Source organism: Anolis sagrei, chromosome 5, assembly GCF_037176765.1.
Source record: "Anolis sagrei isolate rAnoSag1 chromosome 5, rAnoSag1.mat, whole genome shotgun sequence".
NCBI lineage: Eukaryota > Metazoa > Chordata > Lepidosauria > Squamata > Dactyloidae > Anolis > Anolis sagrei.
In genome coordinates, this window is record NC_090025.1 from 76,092,809 (window position 1) to 76,116,941 (window position 24,133).

A 24,133-nucleotide genomic window follows, 5' to 3' on the forward strand; every position below is an offset into this window, starting at 1 on the left:
AAAGCCTCCAAAGAAGGAGCCTCCACCACACTTTGGGGCAGAGAGTTCCACTGTTGAACAGCTCTCAGTCAGGAAGTTCAGGTGGAATCTCCTTTCTTGTAGTTTGAAGCCATTGTCCAAACTACAGGGCAGCAGAAAACAAGCTTGCTCCTTCCTCCCTATGACTTCCCCTCACGTATTTATACATGTCTCCTCTCAGCCTTCTCTTCTTCAGGGTAAACATGCCCAACTCCTTAAGCCGCTCCTCGTAGATGTCCTTGTTTGTTTCCTCTCTGCTGTTTTGCTGTTGTAATTTTAGAGTTTTTTTAATACTGGTAGCCAGATTTTGTTCATTTTCATGGTTTCCTCCTTTCTGTTGAAATTGTCCACATTGCTCCAGGCATTGCCAGGCAATCAAATTCACACCTAGCTCCAGCAGACAAGAGTCCTTTGTCCCACCCTGGTCATTCCACAGATATATAAACCCTTTTTCCTACTTCCAACAGACCTCACCACCTCTGAGGATGCTTGCCATAGATGCAGGCGAAACGTCAGGAGAAAATGCCTGGAGAACATGGCCATATAGCCCGAAAAAACCTACAACAACCCAGTGATTCTGGTCATGAAAGCCTTCGACAACACATGGAATCTCCTTTCTTGTAGTTTGAAGCCAAACTACAGGGCAGCAGAAAACAAGCTCTCTCTATCCTCCCTATGATTTCCCCTCACATATTTATACATATCTCCTCTCAGCCTTCTCTTCTTCAGGGTAAACATGCCCAGCTCTTTAAGTCGCTCCTCATAGGGATTGTTCTCCAGACGCTTGTTAAAAGCTCAATAATGCGGGATGCTATTCAGCTGTGTGGAAGGGGCCCCATGTGTGCTGAAGGGCTTCCCCTGCCTATGAAAGCAGCAGAAGCTCCTGCCAAAGAGGTTGGCAACTTCTTGGGTGCCTCTCCAGTGAGAAAGGCCCGGCGGCAGGTGAGGAGAAGGGCGCCGACTCACCTGGGCGGCATTCCTCCCGCCGAAGCGCCGCTCTCTCTCCCATGGTCGCCTCGAACTGCGCCCAGAACTGTCGCGCCCGTGGAAAGAACGCCCGAGGCCCCGCCCCTCGCCACCTTTTTGGCCAATCCACAGCCTCCCGCTTCTCCTGCGCTCCCTTCCCATTGTGGCGTCAAAAGGGCAGCTAGTAGTAGGCGAGGGAACCCCGCACGAGCCCGCGATGAGGCGCGCGCCTCTATTGACAAACCAAGCCAGTTTCCTTCAGAGCAGCCATTCCCAAGCTCTGGTCCTCAGAAGCACTGGCCAAGGCAACTGAAGCTTCTTGGAGTTGTAGTTCAAACACCTGGAAAACTATGCCCAGCTCTCAGCCTAGCTATAGCAGTATGTGTGAAAAAGATCTTGGACTCCTTGTGGACAACAAGTTGAACATGAGCCAACAATGTGATGTGACAGCTAAAAAAGCCAATGGGATTTTAGGCTGTATTCCGCCTTGGTCAGACCACAGCTGGAATACTATGTGCAATTCTGCAATTGAAGGAAGATGTTGACAAGCTGGAATGTGTCCAGAGGACGGTGACTAAAACGATCAAGGGTCTGGAGAACAAGCCCTATGAGGAGCGGCTTAAAGAGCTGGGCATGTTTAGCCTTCAGAAGAGGATTTATTTATTTACAGTATTTGTATACCGCTTTTCTCACCCCGAGGGGGACTCAAAGTGGTTTACACGTAAGTAATGGCAAAAATTCAATGCCAGTACAAACAATTACAATTATACGCTACAATTAGACATCAATTAAATTAAAAAATACATCCATGAGCAATAAAACAGTCATTAAAACAGTCTCTTCTGTCAAATCGCCGTTCTGGTCATTGTCTTTCTGAAATGCTGTATAGATTTACTTCTACTGACCGAAGGCCATGATTTTAATTTTTTTTCTACAAGCCAGGAGGGAGGGAGCAGATCTTACCTCATTTGGGAGTGTGTTCCATAGATGGGGGGCCACAGGCCCATAGCCAGGATTTTGTTTTGGGGGGGGGGCTGATTTTTTTTCAGGGGGGGTTGGGGGTGCTGAGTTTCGGGGGGGGGGGCTGAGTCTGAGTGAAAGAGGGTCTACCCTAGCAAACCTTTTGTATCATTACCCCAATACCCCAATGCATATGGGATATATTGAGTATGGTGATCAGATCATGATATGAATAAACATAACATAACATAAATAATGCACCAGTAAGGCCTTTTCGTGAACCACCATGAGAATTTGGGGGGGGGGGCTGAAGCCCCTCAAGCCCCCCCCCCCCCCCGGCTACATGCCTGGGGGGCCATAGCCTTTTAAATAAGGCTATTCTGCCAAACCAAGATAGGTGTGCATTGTTATATTCAACTAATCTTTTATCTGTTTCTTTCCTTAATACTGTTAAATTTTTCCTTTCCATCTCACTTAGATTCTTAGGTACTACCACTCCTAGGTATTTTATATCTTCTTTTAGAGTTATTTTTATCTCCCTCTGACTTTTGAAATCTTTCTCTTCTTGTTTTGTATAGTTAAATAAAATCATTTCTGATTTTCTCCAATTTATTTTCAGCCCTGTTACTTCTCCAAATTTCTTTATATGTTCTCCTATTATCTTCATTTTATCTGTTATGCCTTTTAAAGTCAAAATTGTGTCGTCGGCAAACAAGCTAATTTTGTCTGTTTCTTGTCCTATTCCTATTAATTTATCATCATTCCTGTATTCAGCATACAGGTGCATTGCTTGTTGGTTGAGAGTTGAAACAATCTGTTCTCTAACACATAATATATATTAAAGAAGCTTATGAATATTTTTGTACTTCATTTGGCCAATGAGGATGGTGTGAAGAACGACATATGTTTAAGATGGTAACAGTGAAAGAACAATTAATTCAACACAACCACAGAATAATATTATTACATGTATTTATAAATATATATACTCCCACTTTATCTCTCCCGAAGGAGACTCACAGAAAATATGGGTTCTTTGGCTGCTAAAGGCCTTGGCTTCTGGGACTAGATTATGTAGGGAAACTATTTTAGGGCTACAATTTGGTGATGGATCTGGGCATTATATGTTTTTACCCTGTTTGCCCTTCCTCTCCCTCACCCATATTGTTCTTCAGTAGTTATACTTATATTTTTAATGTACCAAACATACCAAGTTTGCATGAAAATGTGACTATTTCCTGTGCTGGTCAACGTCCGAAATAAATGATTTGATTTGATTTGATTTGATTTGATATTTTAGGGCCCTTCACACAGCCATATAACCCAGAATATCAAGGCAGATAATCCACAATATCTGCTTTGAACTGGGTTATCTGAGTCCATACTGCCATATAATCCAGTTCAATGTGGATTTTATACAGCTGTGTGGAAAGGGCCTTTGTGCTTATTGGATTCCCATAATAAGACATTCCTACAGAATTTAATTTTTAAAAAAATACTCATAAGGATGTTCAGTTCGGATTCAGTTACGCTGTCCTTTATTATGTTCCCGCAATTGTCAAGAGCAACATATGTTTACCTTTGTTCATCTGGCAGAAACTCAGATCTTGTTTTTCTGGTTTAAGATACATTATGAAATGGCGAAAGTAATTTTGCACAGCCTTGACTTCATACATATACAAATTGCAGTCTAAATTTATATATGTATTCTGCGACGTTATGTCAAAGTGTAAATATGCTGATTTGCTTCATGAATACACAGACACAGAGTCTTTTCCCACAATTCTCAAGGAAGAGTTGTCAGATCTGCTCAAAGGGCCCCTCCACACAGTCATATAGCCCAGAATATCAAAGCAGAAAATCCCACAGTACCTGCTTTGAAACTGGGTTATCTGAGTCCACACTGACATATATTCCAGTTCAAAGCAGAAAATGTGGGGTTTTATTCAGCTGTGTGGAAGGGGCCTAAGTCAGAGAAATGGTGAGTGAGACCTCTCCCATTCAAAGACCAGGCAGACCCTACAAAGATTTGACTTTAAAGACATATTTTATGATGAGAATCTTTAAATTTCTATCGAGTAGCTCTGATTAAGTTCAATGAGCCTAAATTTGTGTGTAGCATTGCAATCATTGTTTTCATGTGTCTGAAAACGTTTAGGGTGGGCGTAGGAATCACGTTGAACTGCATCTTCCAGCATTCCTTACCACTGACTGTGATGGCTAGGGCTGCTGGGAATTGCACTGTAATCTCTGGAGCACTGCATGATTCCTATTCAAGAATTAGGGCAGTGCTATATAAAGTAGTGGCCCATGGACCAGTGCCCAAGCCTGAGCCATCATCTGGTGGCTCTTGGAGAATTTTCAGGGGGAAAAATAATTGTAGCCAATGGACACAAAGGCAGTGCTCAACTTTGGCACATTGGGAGGAAAAAATGCTGGCCCCACAGCTTAGAGACCTTAAGAGGCATGGGTTATAACTGCTGTTTGTTAGGAAGCACTGGTTGGACCTTAGAGGCAACCCATTTGCTACAGTGATCAAAGAGGACAACTCTAGGAAGGGACACGCAGCCCTCCATAACTATTAACTTTAGGGCATCTGAAGTTCAGTAACAGACTGAATTGGGCAATGAAGTTGATATGATGCAGCTATTGAGGAGGATGGGCTTATCTTGGGGAGATGGCAGGCTAGCAATGAGATGGGCACAGTGTCATGTGATGGGTGACAAATCAAATTTGTGAACATCCTGCGGCTCCTCCAGTCTTGGACAGCAATGGCTCCCAAAGTAACCCATTTAAGGTGGAATCAGGTGTCAAACAGGGATGTGTTATTGCCCCAACTTTATTCTCCATCTTCATCGCTATGATACTTCACCTTGTTGACAGGAAGCTTCCCACCCGAGTGGAAATCATCTATTGGACAGATGGCAAGCTGTTTAACCTCAGCAGACTGAAAGCCAAAACCAAGGTTACAACAACATCTGTTATAGAAATCCAGTATGCTGATGACAATGTTGTCTCTACGCATTCAGAAGAAGATCTACAAGCCACTCTAAACACCTTCGCAGAAGCATACACGAAGCTTGGCCTGTCACTGAACACTGAGAAAACCAAAGTGCTGTTCCAGCAGTCACCATCCAATCCCTCCCCAATGCCAGAGATACAACTTAACTTGACCATTTCTGCTACCTTGGCAGCCACCTCTCCACCAAAGTCAACATCGACACCGAAATACAACACCGCCTGAGCTCTGCGAGTACAGCATTTTCCCGAATGAAGCAGGGAGTGTTTGAGGACCGGGACATCCTTAGGGATACCAAGGTGCTTGTCTATAAAGCTATTGTCCTCCCAACCCTGCTCTATGCCTGCGAAACGTGGACTATCTACAGACGTCACATGCATCTCCTCGAACGATTCCATCAGCGCTGCCTCCGGAAAATCCTGCATATCTCTTGGGAAGACAAGCGGACAAATGTCAGCGTGCCGGAAGAAGCAAAGACCACCAGCATTGAAGCGATGGTCCTCTGCCATCAACCCCGCTGGACCGGCCATGTTGTCTGGATGCCTGACCACCGTCTCCCAAAGCAGTTGCTCTATTCCGAACTCAAGAACGGAAAACGGAATGTTGGTGGACAGGAAAAGAGATTTAAAGATGGCCTCAAAGCCAACCTTAAAAACTCTGGCATAGACACTGAGAACTGGGAAGCCCTGGCCCTTGAGCGCTCCAGCTGGAGGTCAGCTGTGACTGGTCTTCTGTTTCCTGAAAAGGTCTAGTGGCTTTCAGATGGAGACAGCCTTAATGAGATTAAAAGGAATTAGAAAATAACTGAGTAAGCAAGACACAAGAAGAGATTAAAGAAGGCCTGTTCAGAAATAATCCAGTGCTGTTGCTGTTCTCCTGTCTATCCCAGATTATGTGCTCCAAACAATAGTAAGACAAATATCCTTATAGCAAAAAAGTTAACAAGTCCTGGAAACATAATTTTCTTTCATGTTGGATGTATTTACCAGGGTCTATGAATCAGGCCATGAACACAGAATCTGTATCTGGAAAATGCCCAGATATTGCTGCACCTGCTAAATATACTTGTTTGGGCAAGATGGCAAAAGTACAATCCATGAGATTTGGGATCTCATTTGTTGCTATTCCGCATTTTCCCTGATATCGGGACTCAAAATGGCCAACAGCAACATGACAAGATGCAAGTTTAAAACAGGGCAAATGCATCAAAAACAATTTTTTTAAAGCAATCAAATATTCTGTGATGTGAAATCTGAAAACAATAAAATACAACAATGTTGGCAACTATTCAATTACCTCGATACAAACAGTATAAAACATTAAAATTGATACTCCCCTATTAAAATATTAAACATTATTCAACACATCACATAAAACAACACCACCTATCACACAGAGACATAGCCGTTGTCCATAAACAGTCCTGGATCATTGCACTTTCAACTTTAAATATTCCTGTGATGGACTGAACGCTTGGTTCCACAGCCTGGTCTTTAGCTGTCTCTTAAAGGAGGGAGGGGGCCGACCTGATCTCACTCAGGTGGGAGTTCCATAGCTGTGGGGTCACTACCGAGAAGGCCCTGTCCTTCGTCCTCACCAGCCGCATCTGTGAGGCCGGTGGGGCCAAGAGCAGGACCTCCCTGGAAGAGGGAGTGGGGTGGATGGCTAAATACCGTTTGGGAAAGTGCGGGTGGAATCAGGTTAATAGCTGAAAAGCATGTTTAAAAAGTGCACTTAAAACCCAGTTCTGCCCAAAAAAAATGCACACCTCCACATAACTATTCTTCTGTTTTATATAAGAAAAGAAATGTTTTCTGTTAGTTCTGCTGGACCTCTCAGCGGCCTTCGATACCATTGACCACGGTATCCTTCTGGAACGCCTCAAGGATATGGGACTTGGGGGATACTGTTCTGCAGTGGCTCCAGTTCTTCCTTGAGGGACGGTCCCAGAAGGTGTTACTGGGCGACTCCTGTTTGACCCCACAACCATTGTTGTGTGGAGTCCCACAGGGTTCAATACTGTCCCCTATGTTGTTTAACATATACATGAAGGCACTGGGAGAGATCATCCAGAGTTTCGGAATGAGGTGTTATCTCTATGCGGATGACATCCAAATCTGTCACTCCTTTCCACCTGTTACCAAGGAGGCTGTCCAAACCTTGAACCGGTGCTTGGCTGCTGTGTCGGGCTGGATGAGAGCTAACAAATTGAAATTGAATCCAGACAAGACAGAGGTCCTACTGGTCAGTCGTAAGGTCAAACAGGGCATAGGGTTATAGCCTGTGTTGGATGGGGTTACACTCCCCCTGAAGACGCAGGTTCGCAGCTTGGGAGTGATCCTGGACTCATCGCTGAGCCTGGAACCCCAGGTCTCGGCAGTGTCCGGGAGAGCTTTTGCATAGTTAAAACTTGTGCACCAGCTGTGCCCGTATCTTGGGAAGTCAGATCTGGCCACAGTGGTCCATGCTCTTGTCACATCCTGAATAGATTACAGCAACGTGCTCTATGTAGGGTTGCCTTTGAAGACTGTTCGGAAACTGCAATTAGTCCAACGGGCAGCAGCTAGATTACTCACTGGAGTGTCATACAGGGAACATACCACCCCCCACCCCCCATTGTGTCAGCTCCACTAGCTGCCGATCCAATTCCAAGCACAATTCAAAGTGCTGGTTTTGACCTATAAAACCCTATACGGCTCCGGTCTAGCGTACCTGTCCGAACGTATCTCCTTCTACTTCCCACCTCGGAGCTTAAGATCCTCTGGGGAGGCCCTGCTCTCGGCCCCGCCGTTATCTCAAACACGTATGGCGGGGACGAGGGACAGGGCCTTCTTGGTGGTAGCCTGAGAATACGCTTCCCGGGGAAATTAGATCATCGTCATCTCTCCTCACCTTCAGAAAGAAGTTAAAATCATGATTGTGGGACCAGGCCTTCAGGCAATCAGGTTAAAAGACAATGGATAATATTTGATTTGGATAAGTGAAGTGGAGTAATCATTAGTATATGGCTAGATAAATAGCCACCAGACTGGTAATAGCTAAATGGATCGTAAGTATACTGTTTAATTTTTATTTTAATGTTCATGGTTTTAATTGTTATTTTTGTTATTTGTATTTTATTAAGCAGCATTGAATTATTGCTAATTGTAAGCTGCCCTGAGTTCCCCTAGGGCAGTGGTTCTCAACCTTCCTAATGCTGCAACCCCTTAATGCAGTTCCTCATGTTGTGGTGACCCCCAACCATAAAATTATTTTCATTGCTACTTCATAACTATAATTTTGCTACTGTTATGATTCGTAATGTAAATATCTGACATGCAAGGTGTATTTTCAGTCACTGGACCAAATTTGGCAAAAATACCCAATACGCCCAAATCTGAATACTGGTGGAGTTGGGGGGATTGATTTTGTCATTTGGGAGGTGTAGTTGCTGGGATTTATAGTTCACCTATAATCAAAGAGCATTCTGAATTCCATCAACGATGGAATTGAACCAAACTTGGCACATGAAACTCCCATGACCAAGAGAAAACACTAGAAGGGTTTGGTGGGTATTGACCTTGAGTTTTGGAGTTGTAGTTCACCTACATCCAGAGAGTACTGTGGACCTGAAGAATGATAGATCTGGACCAATCTTGGCACAAATACTCAATATGCCCAAACTTGAACACTGGTGGTATTTGGGGAAAATAGACCTTGCCATTTGGGAGTTGTAGACACTGGAATTTATAGTTCATCTACAATCAAAGAGCATTCTAAATCCCACTAACGATAGAATTGGGCCAAACTTCCCACTCATGACCAACAGAAAATATTGTGTTTTCTGATTGTCTTTGGTGACCCCTCTGACACCCCTTTGTGACCCCCCCAGGGGTCCCGACCCCCAGGTTGAGAAACACTGCCCTAGGGGTTGAGAAGGGTGGGGTAAAAATGTTCGAAATAAAATAAATAAATAAATTCTTTTTTCTTTTCATTTTTAGCATCATAGAAACCTTTGTTTTGTATTAGATAACAATGAAAGAAGACAAATATGCAAGAGTTTAAAAATGCCCATTCTATATTCACTCTTGTACCCTTCCCCATTTCTCATATATTTTGCAATAAAAATTATATGGACAAAAAAAAATCATAAAATATTCAGGCTGGGTTGTCATCTTTTTCCTAATGGATATTGATGTTCTTAAAAATTGCATACCTGTCAACTGATCTCTCCATTAATTCTCGGGGTGGAAAGAACAATTAAACCCGATGCATTTTTGCCTGGCAGACACTTGCTAAAATTATAGAGCTTCTTCCAGGGATATAAATGGGGTTCCCGTAGAGAATGGCAATAATTACTTTTCACAAGCTCTGCTCTCAAACACTAGACCACTATTTTTTAAACTGGGCAATAATGGAATGCTACTTGTTGCATCATACATGCTTAAAGTACTCTTAAAGAGGAATTTCTTCTTTCCTTGATTTTGGATTTTCATGATCTGTGGCTGCTACAGTGTGGAGACTTAAAGGATTTCTTTCAGTACAAAGGACAGCAGATTACGTTTCCAAGGTAAGCACAAGCAGGCACTATAATACTGTCATATTGCAAGAGCAACAGCTGCATTGTTTTCATTTTCGAGTTCATTTATTTGAATTTGTTTTTTTCATAGACCTCCCTTTCCTAGGAAGACAAGGACTTCATTATCCACACAAGATTCACTGCAGAATATGGAATGAATACAATGAGGTTGGCAATTTGTTATTTATGTCATTCGGTTTTGTTTAAAAGACATGAGCAAATGTAGTGGTGGGTTATTAATAGATGGAGGTTTGACCGGGAATGCTAAGTGGAATGATACGAGTGGGTAACATTGAAATGTGGTTGAGCTGAAGATGCTAATTATTTCCTGGGAGAAAAGACATGCAAGCCATAAAAGGAGGAGCAATGTGCATTTATTTTGCTATTTATTGTACAACCCTCCCATTATGCTGCTAATCTGTTGTGAACACAAAGTGATTACTAAACTATGAGAAATAACATGAGCACCAGAATAAAATTCGGCATATTTAACAGCAGAAGCTCATCCATCACTATTTAAAATTAAATCTCATGTTTACAGCTGCAATTCTGTGTTCACATCTGATTAAGTACATATATAGGGTGGCTTTGTAAGTCCCATTTCTTTCAGTGGAATTTAAATGTGTTTACGTTTGGCTAAATCCAAAATACTTTTGTTCCCTTATTTGTACTGTTTATTATTATTTTATACCACGTATTTGATACAACCAAGAAACAATTGTGATATAGCCTCAGTTGCTATGTATGCCTGCTCCAAAATAAATTCAATGGAGCTTATTCTCCAGATAGCATGTATATGATCGAAACTTGTTTTCATTGTTTGGATTTCTTTAGTTGAAGTCTCAATGGGATATGTTTTCTTTTGACTAGATCACTCCCGCCTATTTAGTTGAAATGCTGTGTCTTATATTTAACATCTTTAATATGCTCCGATCAAACATATTTTTCCTCTATGTTTTTCAAATATTAGATTCCAATTATGACCACAAAAATAGGGGTGATTGAAACCCATCATGCTCATTCAAATATTCATAATTCGGCTCTCCAGGACAAGAGTAAAAGTACTGAAAGAGTACAAGATGGTGAAACAAGGTAAAGAATGTGAATCCGTTTTTCTTTTCTTTACTATATTGTTATCATATTTCAGTATCACAATTCAGTCAAACACATATATATGTACTGAACCATTTCTGTGGGGGAAAATCCCACTAATACGATATCAAGCCCTTCCACATAGCAATATAACCCAGAATATTAAGGCAGAATATCCCACAGTACCTGCTTTGAACTGGGTTATCTGAGTTCACACTGCCATATATTCCAGTTCAAAGCAGAAAATGTGGGATTTTATTCAGCTGTGTGGAAGGGGCCTAGGTTTTACTGAAACCAGACGAGATAAGTAATTAACTTTATTTGGGTTATGACCATTATTAGGCTGAAAAATGATTTTTTTTTTTACCCTACACATCTCTCCATATGTCCGAATAATTGTTGATGATGATTTTTTAAAATTGAGTGATTACTCTGGTTGGTAGAAAACATATCCAGAAAACATAAACACAATCGTATGCACACTCGCTTGACAGTACATCACACCAGTGTATGGACTCGCATTGCACAACACAAAACTACACTGCCTACTGAAACAAATAGGATTAAGCATGATTCTTTTTGTCACTTGCTGTTTGGTAACATTTTATTTGGAGACTAGTCGTCCCCTGACACGCGTTGCTGTGGCCCAGTCTGGTGATCTGGGAAATAAAGTAATGTGAAAGTGAGGGTTTCCAATATATGTAATTTCTTTATGCTTGTGGGTAAACAGTATTTCTTGTTGTTTCTTTGTCGGTGTTGATGTGTAGATTGTCTGGTTTGCCTACTGTGGAATATGGAACACATCATTGTCCTTCTTTAGGGGTCCCTTTCAAATCTATGATTGTGTGTATGAATCATATCTATCTATATCTATAGCTGGATGGCTCTTTGTCAGGAGGACTTTGATTACGTTTTCTTGCCCTGGTGAAGAGAGTTGGACTGGATGGCCTTAAGTATTTTCTGTTGGTCATGGGGGTTCTGTGTGGGAAATTTGCCCCAATTCTATCATTGGTAGGGTTCAGAATTCTCTTTGATTGTAGGTGAACTATAAATCCCAGTAACTACAAATCCCAAATGTCAAGATCTATTTCCCACAAACTCCATCTGTGTTCATATTTGGGCATATGGAGTATTTGTACCAAGTTTGGTCCAGATCCATCACGGTTTGAGCCCACAGTGCTCTATGGATGTAGGTGAACTACATCTCTCAAACTCAAACTCAATGCCCACCAAACCCTTCTAATGTTTTCTGTTGGTCATGGGAGTCCTGTGTGCCAAGTTTGGTTCAATTTCATTGTTGGTGGAGTTCAGAATGCTCTTTGATTGTAGGTTAACTATAAATCCCACCAACTACAACTACAAAAATTTTGAGTGAAGGACATACATTGGGTTGTTAGGTGTATGCTGTCCAAATTTGGTGTCAATTCGTCCAGTGGTTTTTGAGTTATGTTAATCCCACACACGAACATTACGTTTTTATTTATATAGATAGACATTTTCTATAGAGCATTTTATTTGGAGATTTGTTTTATTGTCTTCACCATATGAATCTTCTTGTTTTGCTATGAATCATGTTGGACTGGTTGGATAGAACACATCAAAATATTTATCACTTGCCTTGAGGCAGGAAATAAAATTTAATTTTAATAGTTTCCTAGTTTCCAACTTCTGAAGATGCCTGCCATAGATGTGGGTGAAATGTCAGGAGAGAATGCTTCTGGACCATGGCCATACAACCCGGAAAACTCACAGCAACACAAAATGTAATTTATTTTTCTATGCAGAGATTGTTCACAGTGGCTTGCAGCTGAAAACAGTATCTGTCCTTGTAGCATATAACCGAAAATAAATCTTCAAGAGGGAGGAAAACAGGTTGACCAAATTGTATCTGCTTGGAAACATCTAGTTTAAGTCCCATAAAAGCCAATGGCAATTTTTAATGATTTCCATAAAGGAGGATGGATTTTTAAAAATGTACAACCTTTCAAGTGATAAAAATGTTAGATATGGACACAGCTGTACTTGCAAAAAGGGATTTATGTGGATGGGATGTAGGAAAGTATGATGAGGCAGGACAGTAGCTGCCAAAAAGAAGTCAAGATCTTGCTGACATCTACAGGAGGATAAGATAAATGTCACTTGAGGTGATTTCAGCTACAATTTGCCAGGGTTGCCTATAGAAGACCGTGAGAAGAATTACCAAAAGGGGATATTACACATCTTTTACTGACACGCTGGGCTTCCTCAGGGAATTGCATGCGTAGTTACAGGGATCTGCCTCATTCAGTTGGTGAAAGCATTTCTTCTGGGTAGCACAGTAAAATCCATCAAAAGGTAAACAAGAATAATGGCAGCAATCATTGAGTTTCCACATTTATTGCAGAGTAAGCTTTGTTTCTCTTGAGTGTCCATTGGGAAGCAAGAAAGCACAAACCAAAAACGAAGTTCAAGTAAATAAAAATAATTTTCAGTATTGATATCTCAGTGGATGAAATAGATGGATACGAGTTCTTTAATTTAAAAAATTGGCAACTGGGCAGAAAGAACTTGGAAATAATAGGTATCTTCTAGAAGTTTTCAAAGACATCTGGAGATTGTTTTTTCTTTCACTGCCTTCAATTTTTTTCCTCATTTTTTCTATTTTTCTATTTTCTTTTTAAATTTTTTGCAAAAAGTAGTTTCCTTGGTCCCTTCTACACAGCCATATAAAATCCAGATTATCCTGGTGGCACAGTGAGCTAGCTGCTAAGCTTGTTGGCCAAAAGGTCGCAGGTTCGAATCCGGGGAATGGCATGAGCTTCCGCTGTCAGCCCCAGCTTCTGCCAACCTGGCAGTTCAAAAACATGCAAATGTGAGTAGATCAATAGGTACCACTCCGGTGGGAAGGTAACAGCGCTCCATGCAGTCATGCCGGGCACATGACCTTGGAGGTGTCTATGGACAATGGCGGCTCTTCAGCTTAGAAATGGAGATGAGCACCACACCCCAGAGTCGGATACGGTTGGACTTAATGTCAGGGGACAACTTTTACCTTAACCTATGTGCAGAGGCGGCCCTAGGTAATTTTCAACAGTAAGCAAACAGTATTTTGCCCCCCCCCCCCCAACCAATCTCTGATATATATTTTCTGTTCATCGTGGGAGTTCTGTGTGCCATATTTGGTTCAATTCCATCATTGATGAAGTTCAGAATGCTCTTTGATTGTAGGTGAACTATACATCCCAGTAACTACAACTTGCATATGTCAAGGTCTATTTTCCCCCAAGAGTGCCTCAAGAGTGCCCCTGGGCAAAATCAACTATACTGCAAATGCTTACTTTGCGTAATGGGTTGAGCCGCCCCTGCCTATGTGGCAGTGTAGACTCATATAACCAGTTCACGGCAAATATCATAGATTACCTGTCTTTGATAATCTGGGTTATATGGCCTTGAGAAAGGCTTGCAGTATGCCTATACTGTTATAGAACTCTGCACTTTACGTAGGGCTGCCCTTGAAGACGGTTCAGAAACTACAGCTGGTGCAAAAGTCGGCGGCCAGATTGTTAACTGGAGCAAGTTACAGGGAGCAGTCAACCCCCCTGTTTAAACTGCTCCACTGGCTGCCGATAAGTTTCCAGTCCCAATTCAAGGTGCAGTTTATAAAGCTCTAAATGGTTCAGCACCTGCCTCCTCCCCTACGAACCCCCATGGTCCTTAAAATCTTCCGGGGATGCCCTTCTCTCGCTCCCACCCCCGTCTCAGCCATGGTTGGTGGGGACGAGGGAGAGGGCATTCTCGGTGGTGGCCCCCCGTCTCTGGAACTCCCACTCTAGGGAGATCAGGCAGGAACCCTCCCTAGCCACATTCCATAAGGAACTAAAGATGCGGATGTTTTGTTGTGCCTTCGACTGATGACCCCTATGTCAAACGATTGTACCATGATCTGTTTTCATCATTTAATGTGAATTCCTATATTACATCATTATTCATATATGTAAGTTAAACTGAGATGATCCTGATCCTGTTTAATTGCTCTGTTCTCATGATATCTCCTGTGCCATTTACGTTCCTATCCATCTTATTGACTTATTTACCCTTTAATCAATTGGTATGTTGTCCCCCCCCCCCCTCCAAAATTGGTTTGCTGTTGCTTGATACTTGTTTATTATTGTTATGCAGTTTGCACTATTTTAATTTGTAATTTGGTGTTGTCTTTGCTTTTAATCTGTATGTTGCTTGGGCTTGGCCCATGTAAGCCGCCCCGAGTCCCTTTGGGAGATGGAGACGGGGTAGAAAAATAAAGTTTTTCTTCTTCTTCTTTTTATTGCAATGACTCTACCATATTGACCCTTCTTCCAGTAAATCTGATAGAGAAAGAGAAAAGGCCACAGCAGAAAAAGCAGACAAAGAAAACCAGAAGAGCAATAAAGATCAACCTGAGAAGAAAAATAAGGAAGAGAAGTAAGTGTTCTTAATTTAGGGGTAAACGCTTCTGTACAATATAATGAAAAATACTGGGACACGGAGTCATATGTTACTATCGTAGTATGGGTTGAGTTACAGGTTTCAGAGACCTCACAACATAATGTCAATATGCAGGAACATGCATCTTGAAGAAATGTGATGCTTATTGTGTGTGTGTGTTTGTGTGGTTTCTAACAAAAGAATTAGCCATCTAATCTTTGGAACCTATATCATTTCTATATGATAGAAATAGCATATAGGATCAAATCTGGCCTTTAATGGGTGCTGATTGACTCTCCAGTAGCCAACCAAGATATTCACAGTTGCCTTGATATTAGCCAACAATATATTTTTTCTGAATGGGCCTTCTATTAATCATCCCTTCTCAAAACAGCTCTCTATTATAACCACAGACTGACCAGGGATGTGTATGGATAATATAGTTTATTGTAGGATCGCAGTACATGGGAATGACAACTGTGCATTCATATATTATCAGCTCTATTTAGAATTTGTAACTCATGGGTGATATGAATGAGTGTGGAGCCAATGGCGTGTACTGGTTTGAACACTGAATTATGACTGTGAAAGCTGAGGATCGAATTCCCACTTGGATATGAAATCCCATTGGGTGACCTTGGGCAAATCCCACTCTTTTAATCTCAGTGGAGGACAAAGGGAAACCTCTTCAGAAGTAATCTTACCAAGAAAACCCCTTTATAGGTGGAATATAGCTAACCCATTGCAAACAACTGAATTAGGTGCTGCTGAGTTTTATTCAGGATGGCCATTTTTGTACCAGTTCTTCAGTAACATCATGCATAGAGGAAGAACTGTTTAAAACTACAAATAATGCTGTCACGGTTACCCATTTTTGGTCTAAAATTATTCCGCTGCTTGTGATCTCTTCATTTTATCAGTTTTAAACTTATTTATTTATGCAATGCTTTTGACACGAAATAAATAATTGTTTTTTCTTCTGCTCACTATTTAGGGAAAAGAAGGAGGTATTTGTCATCGATCCTTCAGGAAACTTATACTATAACTGGCTGTTTTGCATCACATTGCCTGTCATGTACAATTGGACAATGATCATTGCTAGGTATGGTAAAACAACGTAACATAATGGCATATTGATTCATATTATATATGTTCATTTTGATTTTTGAAACAGTAATCAAAGGAAGAAGCCTTTCCATGACTGAATCAATGTTGTATCAAACCGTGAGGCCAAGACATGTTGAAACAGAATGCAATGTTTCATCAGTTAACAAATGCAAAATGTCAACAGTGGAATCATAGAATCAGAGAATCATAGTTAGAAGAGACCTCATGGGCCATCCAGTCCAACCCCCTGCCAAGAAGCAAGAAAATCACATTCAAAACACCCCAGAGAGATGGCCATCCAGCCTCTGTTTAAAAGCCCCCAAAGAAAGAGCCTCCACCACACTTTGGGGCAGAGAGTTCCACTTCTGAACAGCTCTCACAGTTAGGAAGTTCTTCCTAATGTTCAGGTGGATTCTCCTTTCCTGTAGTTCTATGTCCTAATCTTCAGGGCAGCAGAAAACAAGCCTGCTCCTTCCTCTCTATGACTTCCTCTCACATATTTATACATGGCTATTGGCTATGGCTATTGGAGCCCCTGGTGGCGCAGTGGGTTAAAGCACTGAGCTGCTGAGCTTGTTGATCGAAAGGTCGCAGGTTTGATTCCGGGGAGCGGCGTGAGCTTCCGCTGTCAGCCCTAGCTTCTGCCAACCTAGCAGTTCGAAAGCATGCAAATGTGAGTAGATCAATAGGTACTGCTCCGGCGGGAAGGTAACGGCGCTCCATGCAGTCATGCCGGCCACATGACCTTGGAGGTGTCTACGGACAATGCTGGCTCTTCGGCTTAGAAATGGAGATGAGCACCACACCCCAGAGTCAGACATGACTGGACTTAATGTCAGGGGACTACCTTTACCTTTTTTTTACCATGTCTCCTCTCAGTCTTCTCTTCTGCAGGCTAAACATGCCCAACTCTTTAGGCTGCTCCTCATAGGGCTTGTTCTCCAGACCCTTGATCATTTTAGTTGCCCTCCTCTGGACACATTCCAGCTTGTGAACACCTTCCTTCAATTGTGGTGCCCAAAATTGGACACAGTATTCCAGGTGTGGTCTGACCAAGGCAGAATAGAGGGGTAGCATGGCTTCCCTGGATCTAGACACTGTACTCCTATTTATACAGGCCAAAATCCCATTGGCTTTTTAGCTGCCACATCACATTGTTGGCTCATGTTCAACTTGTCGTCTATGGGGCTCTAAGATCCTTTTCACCCATACTGCTGTCGAGCCAGGCATCCCCCATTCTGTATCTTTGCATTTCTTTTTTTCTGCCTAAGTGGAGTATTTTGCATTTGTCTCTGTTAAACTTCAATTTGCTGGTTTTGGCTCATTTCTCAATCTGTTAAGATCATTTTAAATTCTGCTCCAATCTTCTGGAGTATTGGCGACCTATTAGAAAAATCAGCCTGTTGCCTGCAGCAAGACTGTAATCTAAGAAATATATGTGGAATTTTAACTCAAGAAACTGAACTGTGAACTAATCAATGTCCAGCTCACATTTAACATTCAAAATGAACTCACCTGGTGATTTTGGGTAAATAGCAATCTCTTGTTCATTTGTGTTTCCCCTTCATTCTACAATACATCTAGGATATCTACTTGCCTTGAAGGTAATGATAATTGCTGATATAACATTAATAAAGTACTTGGAATATTCAGAACAAGCTCTCTCTCTCTCTCTCTCTCTCTATATATATATATCACAAACATCTCTGTATTCTGAGTACTGTACTGAATTTGCTCTGCTTTGGCATTGGACAGATTTCAGGAAATTTGTGGGTTGCAAGTATCTTTATGCAAATCAGTTCAATAGCAAAGAGATAATTAATCACTTAATCATTACCTCTATTAATTTCCCCCAGCATATTAAGATTTAATTAATTTGAAAATGTATGCATGTTTAAAATTAGGTTTCGAGACTACTGCAATCCATTCTTGCAGCAGTTTGTTTTTCAGCCTCAAATACTTTTGTTGTATTTGCCCTTTGTGAAGTGGAAACATGGAAACATGAAGCTTCCATTGTGATCTCAGACTATACATGAGGATCTGCACCGCAAACCTTGGAAAACATGTTGAAAACAGGCACACTCTGTTATGATCTCAGTTTATAGTGAAAACTCTATGGTGGGCAAACTAAGAATTGAAGGGTGGTCAGAATATTACGGAAAATAAATTATTGAACTGTAGAGTTAGAGTGACAATCTGGTCAAGTCTCTCAACTTAGGCCAGAAAATCCAGGGAGTTCTTAATGGTTGTCCAGACAACGTTGGAAAACACTGAGCAATGGACAGCTTACTCCTCACTCTAGTAATTGTTTGCCTTCTTGCTCTTGCCATAAAAGATGCTCCAGTTATTCATCTGTAATCAGCTGTCTTACAACTTGAGCCTGTGATATAATTACGGTACTATATTTTGCAAAGCAAAAAAGAGGGTACATCTTCCTGCTGCTTCAATCCACTGATCGCTAAGGCTCTTATCATATTTCTACTATATAAACCCCAGCATTGGCACTACCATTCCATAGTGGTGGGATTGTATGCTGTGTGATGTAAGAGGCTAAGAGGATGGCAGTGTAGATCCAGCCCCTGTCTTCCTGTTGGAGCTCAGCCTGTGATTGTGTTTAAGGATTAGGGTGCTTTGGATGTGGGGAATGACAATGAAGTTCATGAAGGTCATGGTGTTTCCAATTATATTGATGTAGAGAACGACCAGGAGATCCCTGTTCAAAGTATATTTTCTCATGAGAATGTTCCTGAAGAGTGTTGTAATGATGGTGTGCTCCCTGAATTGCTACCAGAGAATTCCCATGATTTGGAGCTCGAGAACAGCTCTGCACCTGGCTCAGCTGCAGAAATTAATGAGCAAATAGATAGATGGGATGTTATTAGTCAGAATAGGAAAGCAGACCAATCTCTTAGGTGTTCTGCCAGGCTCAAAGAAAGAATGATAAGGGATTCAAAGCTAAAACGAAACCAATTTCTGGCCGTTTGGGACATAGCATAATGAGGAGATAAAAGTTCCAAGTACAGGATCTGTAGTCAGATGAAGCATCATTTGGAATCAAGTCAAAACCTCGTTCCTGTTCCTTGGAAGCCTTGTTTTGGAAAGATTCATGGGTTAAGTGCCTTTGATTCATGTTTTCAACTCTTGAATTTTATGACCATGTGTTAAGTGCCTTGGATGCATGTTTCCAGTTTTTGGATTTTACTATAGAAGTTTCTGCCTTTGTTTTTCATTATCTTTGATGGACTAATTTCCTGGACGATTTGTTCCGGCTTATCTTATCTTATTTATTTATTTAGAACTTTTATATTCCGGTCTTCTCGACCTCCGCAGAGGGACTCAGGCCGGCAAACAACAGAAAATGCATACACAAGTAAACTAATAACATAATAACACCATAATATCGTAAAATACACCTAATTGGATTTACCTATTCCTTTGAAGTGCTTTTTACTATTACTGCTTTTTAATTATCTTCAGTAAACAGATTGCATTTCTACTCAACCGTGTGGTGTTTAAAGTCAGAGGGCTTTTCCTGGTCTGGAGTGCAACACTTCCTTCTGCTGACATCTCGCCCTCTGTCTCTCCCCCTTCCTCTCTGAGTAGTTTGCTGAGCTGTCCTTTGCCCCTTTTGCTAGTAGAGTTCTTGTTAAAGCTGGCAAGACTTTAATAAGACCATGTCAGCTGGCAAGAGGTGAATCAGCAGTGAACATTTTAAAAAATATTACCTGGAAAGAAAAACAGGGTGTATCATAGCAGTATACCAACCTCACCCTCAGGCGCAGAAAAGAACAAGACATTGCCCTCTTTAAGTATTTGAAGAATGCTATTATGTCTCCTCATAATATTTTATCTCCAAGCTGAAAATGTTCAGCCCTCAACTTTCCTGACCATTTTTGTTTTCCTCCTGTGGTCTTGTTCCAATTTGCCTATATCCTTCTTTCAACTCAGTGTCACCATCCCTCAGTCCTTATTTACTTCTGAAAATAAATTTCCATAGAACATGAACCCAATTTCCTTGATTTTGTGAATAATGATCAGAATTGTTAATTTTAAATTCTGCTTTTGTTGCTTTCTTTTTCAGGGCTTGTTTCGATGAACTTCAAAGTAATAATTTACAAATGTGGTTTATTTTTGACTACATATCAGATGTTATTTATGTTGCTGACATGTTTGTAAGAACCAGGACAGGTAAGAGCATCTTCTTTTCAATTATTCCGTCAGTAAGTTTTTCTTTGCATCAAGGATTTTAGAAAGTACTTTAAGAGGCCAATAACAAAGAACATATAATCTGGCAATACTTTGTGTTGGAAGGAATAAGTACATTGTTGGAAGTATCCTTGCAAAAAGATATTTCTTAATAGGATTACTTAATAATAATAATAATAATAATAATAATAATAATAATAATACACTTTATTTATATTCAGCTCTGTCTCCCTGAAGGGGAGTGGATTACAACATACACAGATAGACAAACATTCAATGACTTTAATACAGTGAAATAACAATGACACACAAATACACAGAACAAAGGTAAAGGTTTCCCCTTTCATCTCTGGCTTTAGAGGCGGTGCTCAACTTCAGCCATTTCCAAGTTGAGGAGCCTTTTGTTTATAGACACTTCGTGGTCGTGTTGCTTGCATGGCTGCATGAGCGCCTTTATTGCCTTCCCGCTGATGTGGTACCTATTGATCTACTCACATTTTCATCTTTTCAAACTGCTACGTTGGCAGGAGCTAGGACTAATAGTGGGAGCTCGCCCCAACTCATGGCTTCAAACTGCCGATCTTTAGGTCAGCAGATTTAACAGCTCAACGGTTTAACCTGTTGCGCCACTGTGGTGAATATCAACACAGTGGAGTTGATATTCTTAGTAGTTTCCAATCTAGTTAGGAATCCTTATCAAAGATATAGTGTTTCTATTCACCTGCTGCAACAGTTCATTCTATCACCCAAATGTGATGAATTATAACTCTTATAATCTCAACCAGCACAACCATTGGCTATGCTCATTGGGGATGACGGGGATAATAATCCAACACATCTGAGGAGGCACTAGATTGGGGATATTTGTTCTGTACTGATGATCTAATAGTAACATCCCTCACTGGCAACCACTCAAGGCTGCCTCTTCCAATAGCATTTATCAGAACATATTTTTGTTGCATCTATTGAATAGGAGTAATAGCTCATTTATTTATTTTAGAAAATATACAAAGTTTGATTTCAAATTTAAGAGTTATTATCATAGGTCAACTCAGATTGAAGCCTAAACATGGGGCTTTGCTAGAGAGCTCTGTTATGGTTGATGGGACTAGACTAGAGCTATTTCACATTTTTTTCAACATTTTTTTCAACAAACTACAAAACAGGATTCCATAGGATGAAATCACAATCATGTAGCATCAAGATCCTATAATTCGATAATACAGATGTATATTTGTATTTGCTCTTTGTCACATCAATTAAAATAAAAAAGAAAAACATCAGGAATTCTTTTATTTATATTTCATTTTAGGGTACCTGGAACAAGGTTTGTTGGTGAAAGAAGACGTGAAACTTAAGAAAAGATATAAAGGAACAGTTCAATTTAAATTAGATGTACTTTCCATCATACCAACTGATTTACTTTATTTTAAATTAGGGTTGAACTACCCTGAAATAAGAATAAACAGGTTACTTAGAATATCTCGTTTGTTTGAATTCTTCCAGCAAACGGAGACGAGAACAAGTTACCCAAATATCTTCAGGATCTCGAATCTTGTAATGTATATTATAATTATTATCCACTGGAATGCATGTATCTATTTCTCACTCTCTAAAGCCATTGGCTTTGGTACAGACACATGGGTCTATCCTAATATTACCCATCCTGAATTTGGTCGACTTGCTAGAAAATATGTATATAGCCTCTACTGGTCAACATTGACTCTAACAACTATTGGCGAAACACCTCCTCCTGTGAGAGATGTAGAATATGTTTTTGTTGTTGTTGACTTCTTAGTTGGTGTGTTAATTTTTGCTACGATTGTTGGTAATATTGGTTCTATGATCTCTAACATGAATGCTGCCCGAGAAGAATTTCAAGCAAGGATTGACGCCATCAAGCAATACATGCAATTTCGGAACGTGAGCAAAGATTTAGAAAAAAGAGTTATCAAGTGGTTTGATTATTTGTGGACAAATAAGAAGGCAGTGGATGAAAGAAAAGTCCTGAAGTTTCTTCCAGATAAATTAAGAGCAGAAATTGCCATTAATGTTCATCTAGAAACGTTGAAGAAAGTCCGAATCTTTGCTGATTGTGAAGCTGGTCTGTTGGTTGAACTAGTTTTAAAACTACAGCCTCAGGTATACAGTCCTGGAGATTATATCTGCCGCAAAGGTGACATTGGACGAGAAATGTACATTATCAAAGAAGGCAAACTTGCCGTGGTAGCTGACGACGGAGTCACTCAGTTTGTCGTCTTAAGCGATGGCAGCTACTTTGGTGAGATTAGCATTCTTAACATTAAAGGCAGCAAAGCTGGAAATCGGAGGACAGCCAACATCAGAAGCATTGGCTATTCAGATTTGTTTTGTCTATATAAAGATGATCTAATGGAGGCTCTAACAGAATATCCAGATGCCAAAGCAATGCTGGAAGAGAAGGGAAAGCAAATCCTTATGAAAGACGGATTACTTGATTTAGAGGTTGCAAGTGAAGGAAAAGATCCTGAAGATTTGGAGGAAAAAGTTAACCACATAGAAATAATGTTAGATAATGTACAGACAAGATTTGCCAGGCTTTTGGCTGAATATGATGCTGCACAGAAGAAGCTGAAAGCAAGGCTAACAGAAGTTGAGAACATTGTGAAACTACCTAGACATTTTGATTTCTCAAAGTTAGAAGAAATTGAAATAGTTCCTGGTCAATAAAGAATTAAGAAAATACAACAGAAATGTGGATATTCAGAATTAACTTAAAAGATAATAAAATAATAGTTAGTGAAGACATTAACTAGATTTGGAATATGTCCAAAACATCCAGTTTTTATCCCTAACAGATATGTTATATAAGAGTTGCAAGTTCAGGATCATTCCGGGCACTAAGGTTTCCAGACCAAAACCTTAGTTCTAGAGGAGGTCCCTGTTGGTATCATTAAATAGTATCATAGATAACTGAGCTTTTGGCTCAAATACACACACACATCCAAATACATGCAAAATATACATTTAACTGCTTGGAAATTAAAAGAGAAATCTTTGATAAAGAGGCTATTTCCTGATAAAGGCGAAACGACAGGTTAAGGAACATTATTGGAGCCGACTTGCTTCTAGAAGTTAAAGCAATGGTATTCCTCGTAGTAAGCTATGGATGTGAGAGCTGGATCATAAGGAAGGCTGAGTGAAGGAAGACAGACACTTTTGAACTGTGGTGTTGGAGAAAAATTCTGAGACTGCCTTGGACTGTGAGAAGATCAAACCAGTCCATACTTCAGGAAATAAAGCCCAACTAGTCACTTGAGGGAAGGCTATTAGAGGCAAAGATGAAGTACTTTGGCCACATAATGAGAAGACAGGAAAGCCTGAAGAAGATAATGATGCTGGGGAAAATGGAAGAAAAAAGGAAGAGGGGTCGATAAAGTGCAAGGTGGGTAGATGGCATCCTTGAAGTGACTGGCTTGATCTTGAAGGAGCTGGGGGTGGCGACAGCCAACAGAAAGGGGAGCTCACCCCCATTCTTAACTATGAGTCATTTGTAATTTGGATGTTTGTACAGGGACTGCCTATATTAATTTGATATAGGAAATCTCATTTTGTGAATAAAATATTTGCAGATATATTTTATACAAAATATGTATAATCTTTGATGCTGCTATTTGTAAAGGCATTTGATGCACATATGTACATGTTGAATTTTTATCCTGATGCTGTGATTATTTAATTTAAAATAAATGAAATACCAAACTATGTCTAGAGAGTCTAAATGT

General features: G+C 40.5%; 2 protein-coding genes across 2 annotated transcripts in view; one reads left to right on the plus strand and one right to left on the minus strand.

Moving 5' to 3' along the window:
- The window catches only part of NIPAL1 (NIPA like domain containing 1), a 28,353-nt gene extending 27,313 nt beyond the window's left edge, over positions 1–1,040 (minus strand). The window contains exon 1 of the mRNA XM_067468785.1: positions 985–1,040. Within this exon, the coding sequence (XP_067324886.1) occupies positions 985–1,027 (43 nt within the window). The 5' untranslated portion in view covers positions 1,028–1,040. The remainder of the gene's footprint in view (positions 1–984) is intronic.
- An 8,570-nt stretch (positions 1,041–9,610) lies between these two features.
- On the plus strand, positions 9,611–23,100 carry CNGA1 (cyclic nucleotide gated channel subunit alpha 1). Its single transcript, XM_067468378.1, has 6 exons — positions 9,611–9,689; positions 10,492–10,613; positions 14,952–15,053; positions 16,051–16,158; positions 20,245–20,351; positions 21,682–23,100. The coding sequence occupies exons 2-6, from the start codon at positions 10,501–10,503 to the stop codon at positions 23,076–23,078; spliced, it is 1,827 nt and encodes a 608-aa protein (XP_067324479.1). The 5' UTR covers positions 9,611–9,689; positions 10,492–10,500; the 3' UTR covers positions 23,079–23,100.
- Positions 23,101–24,133: the final 1,033 nt, after the last annotated feature.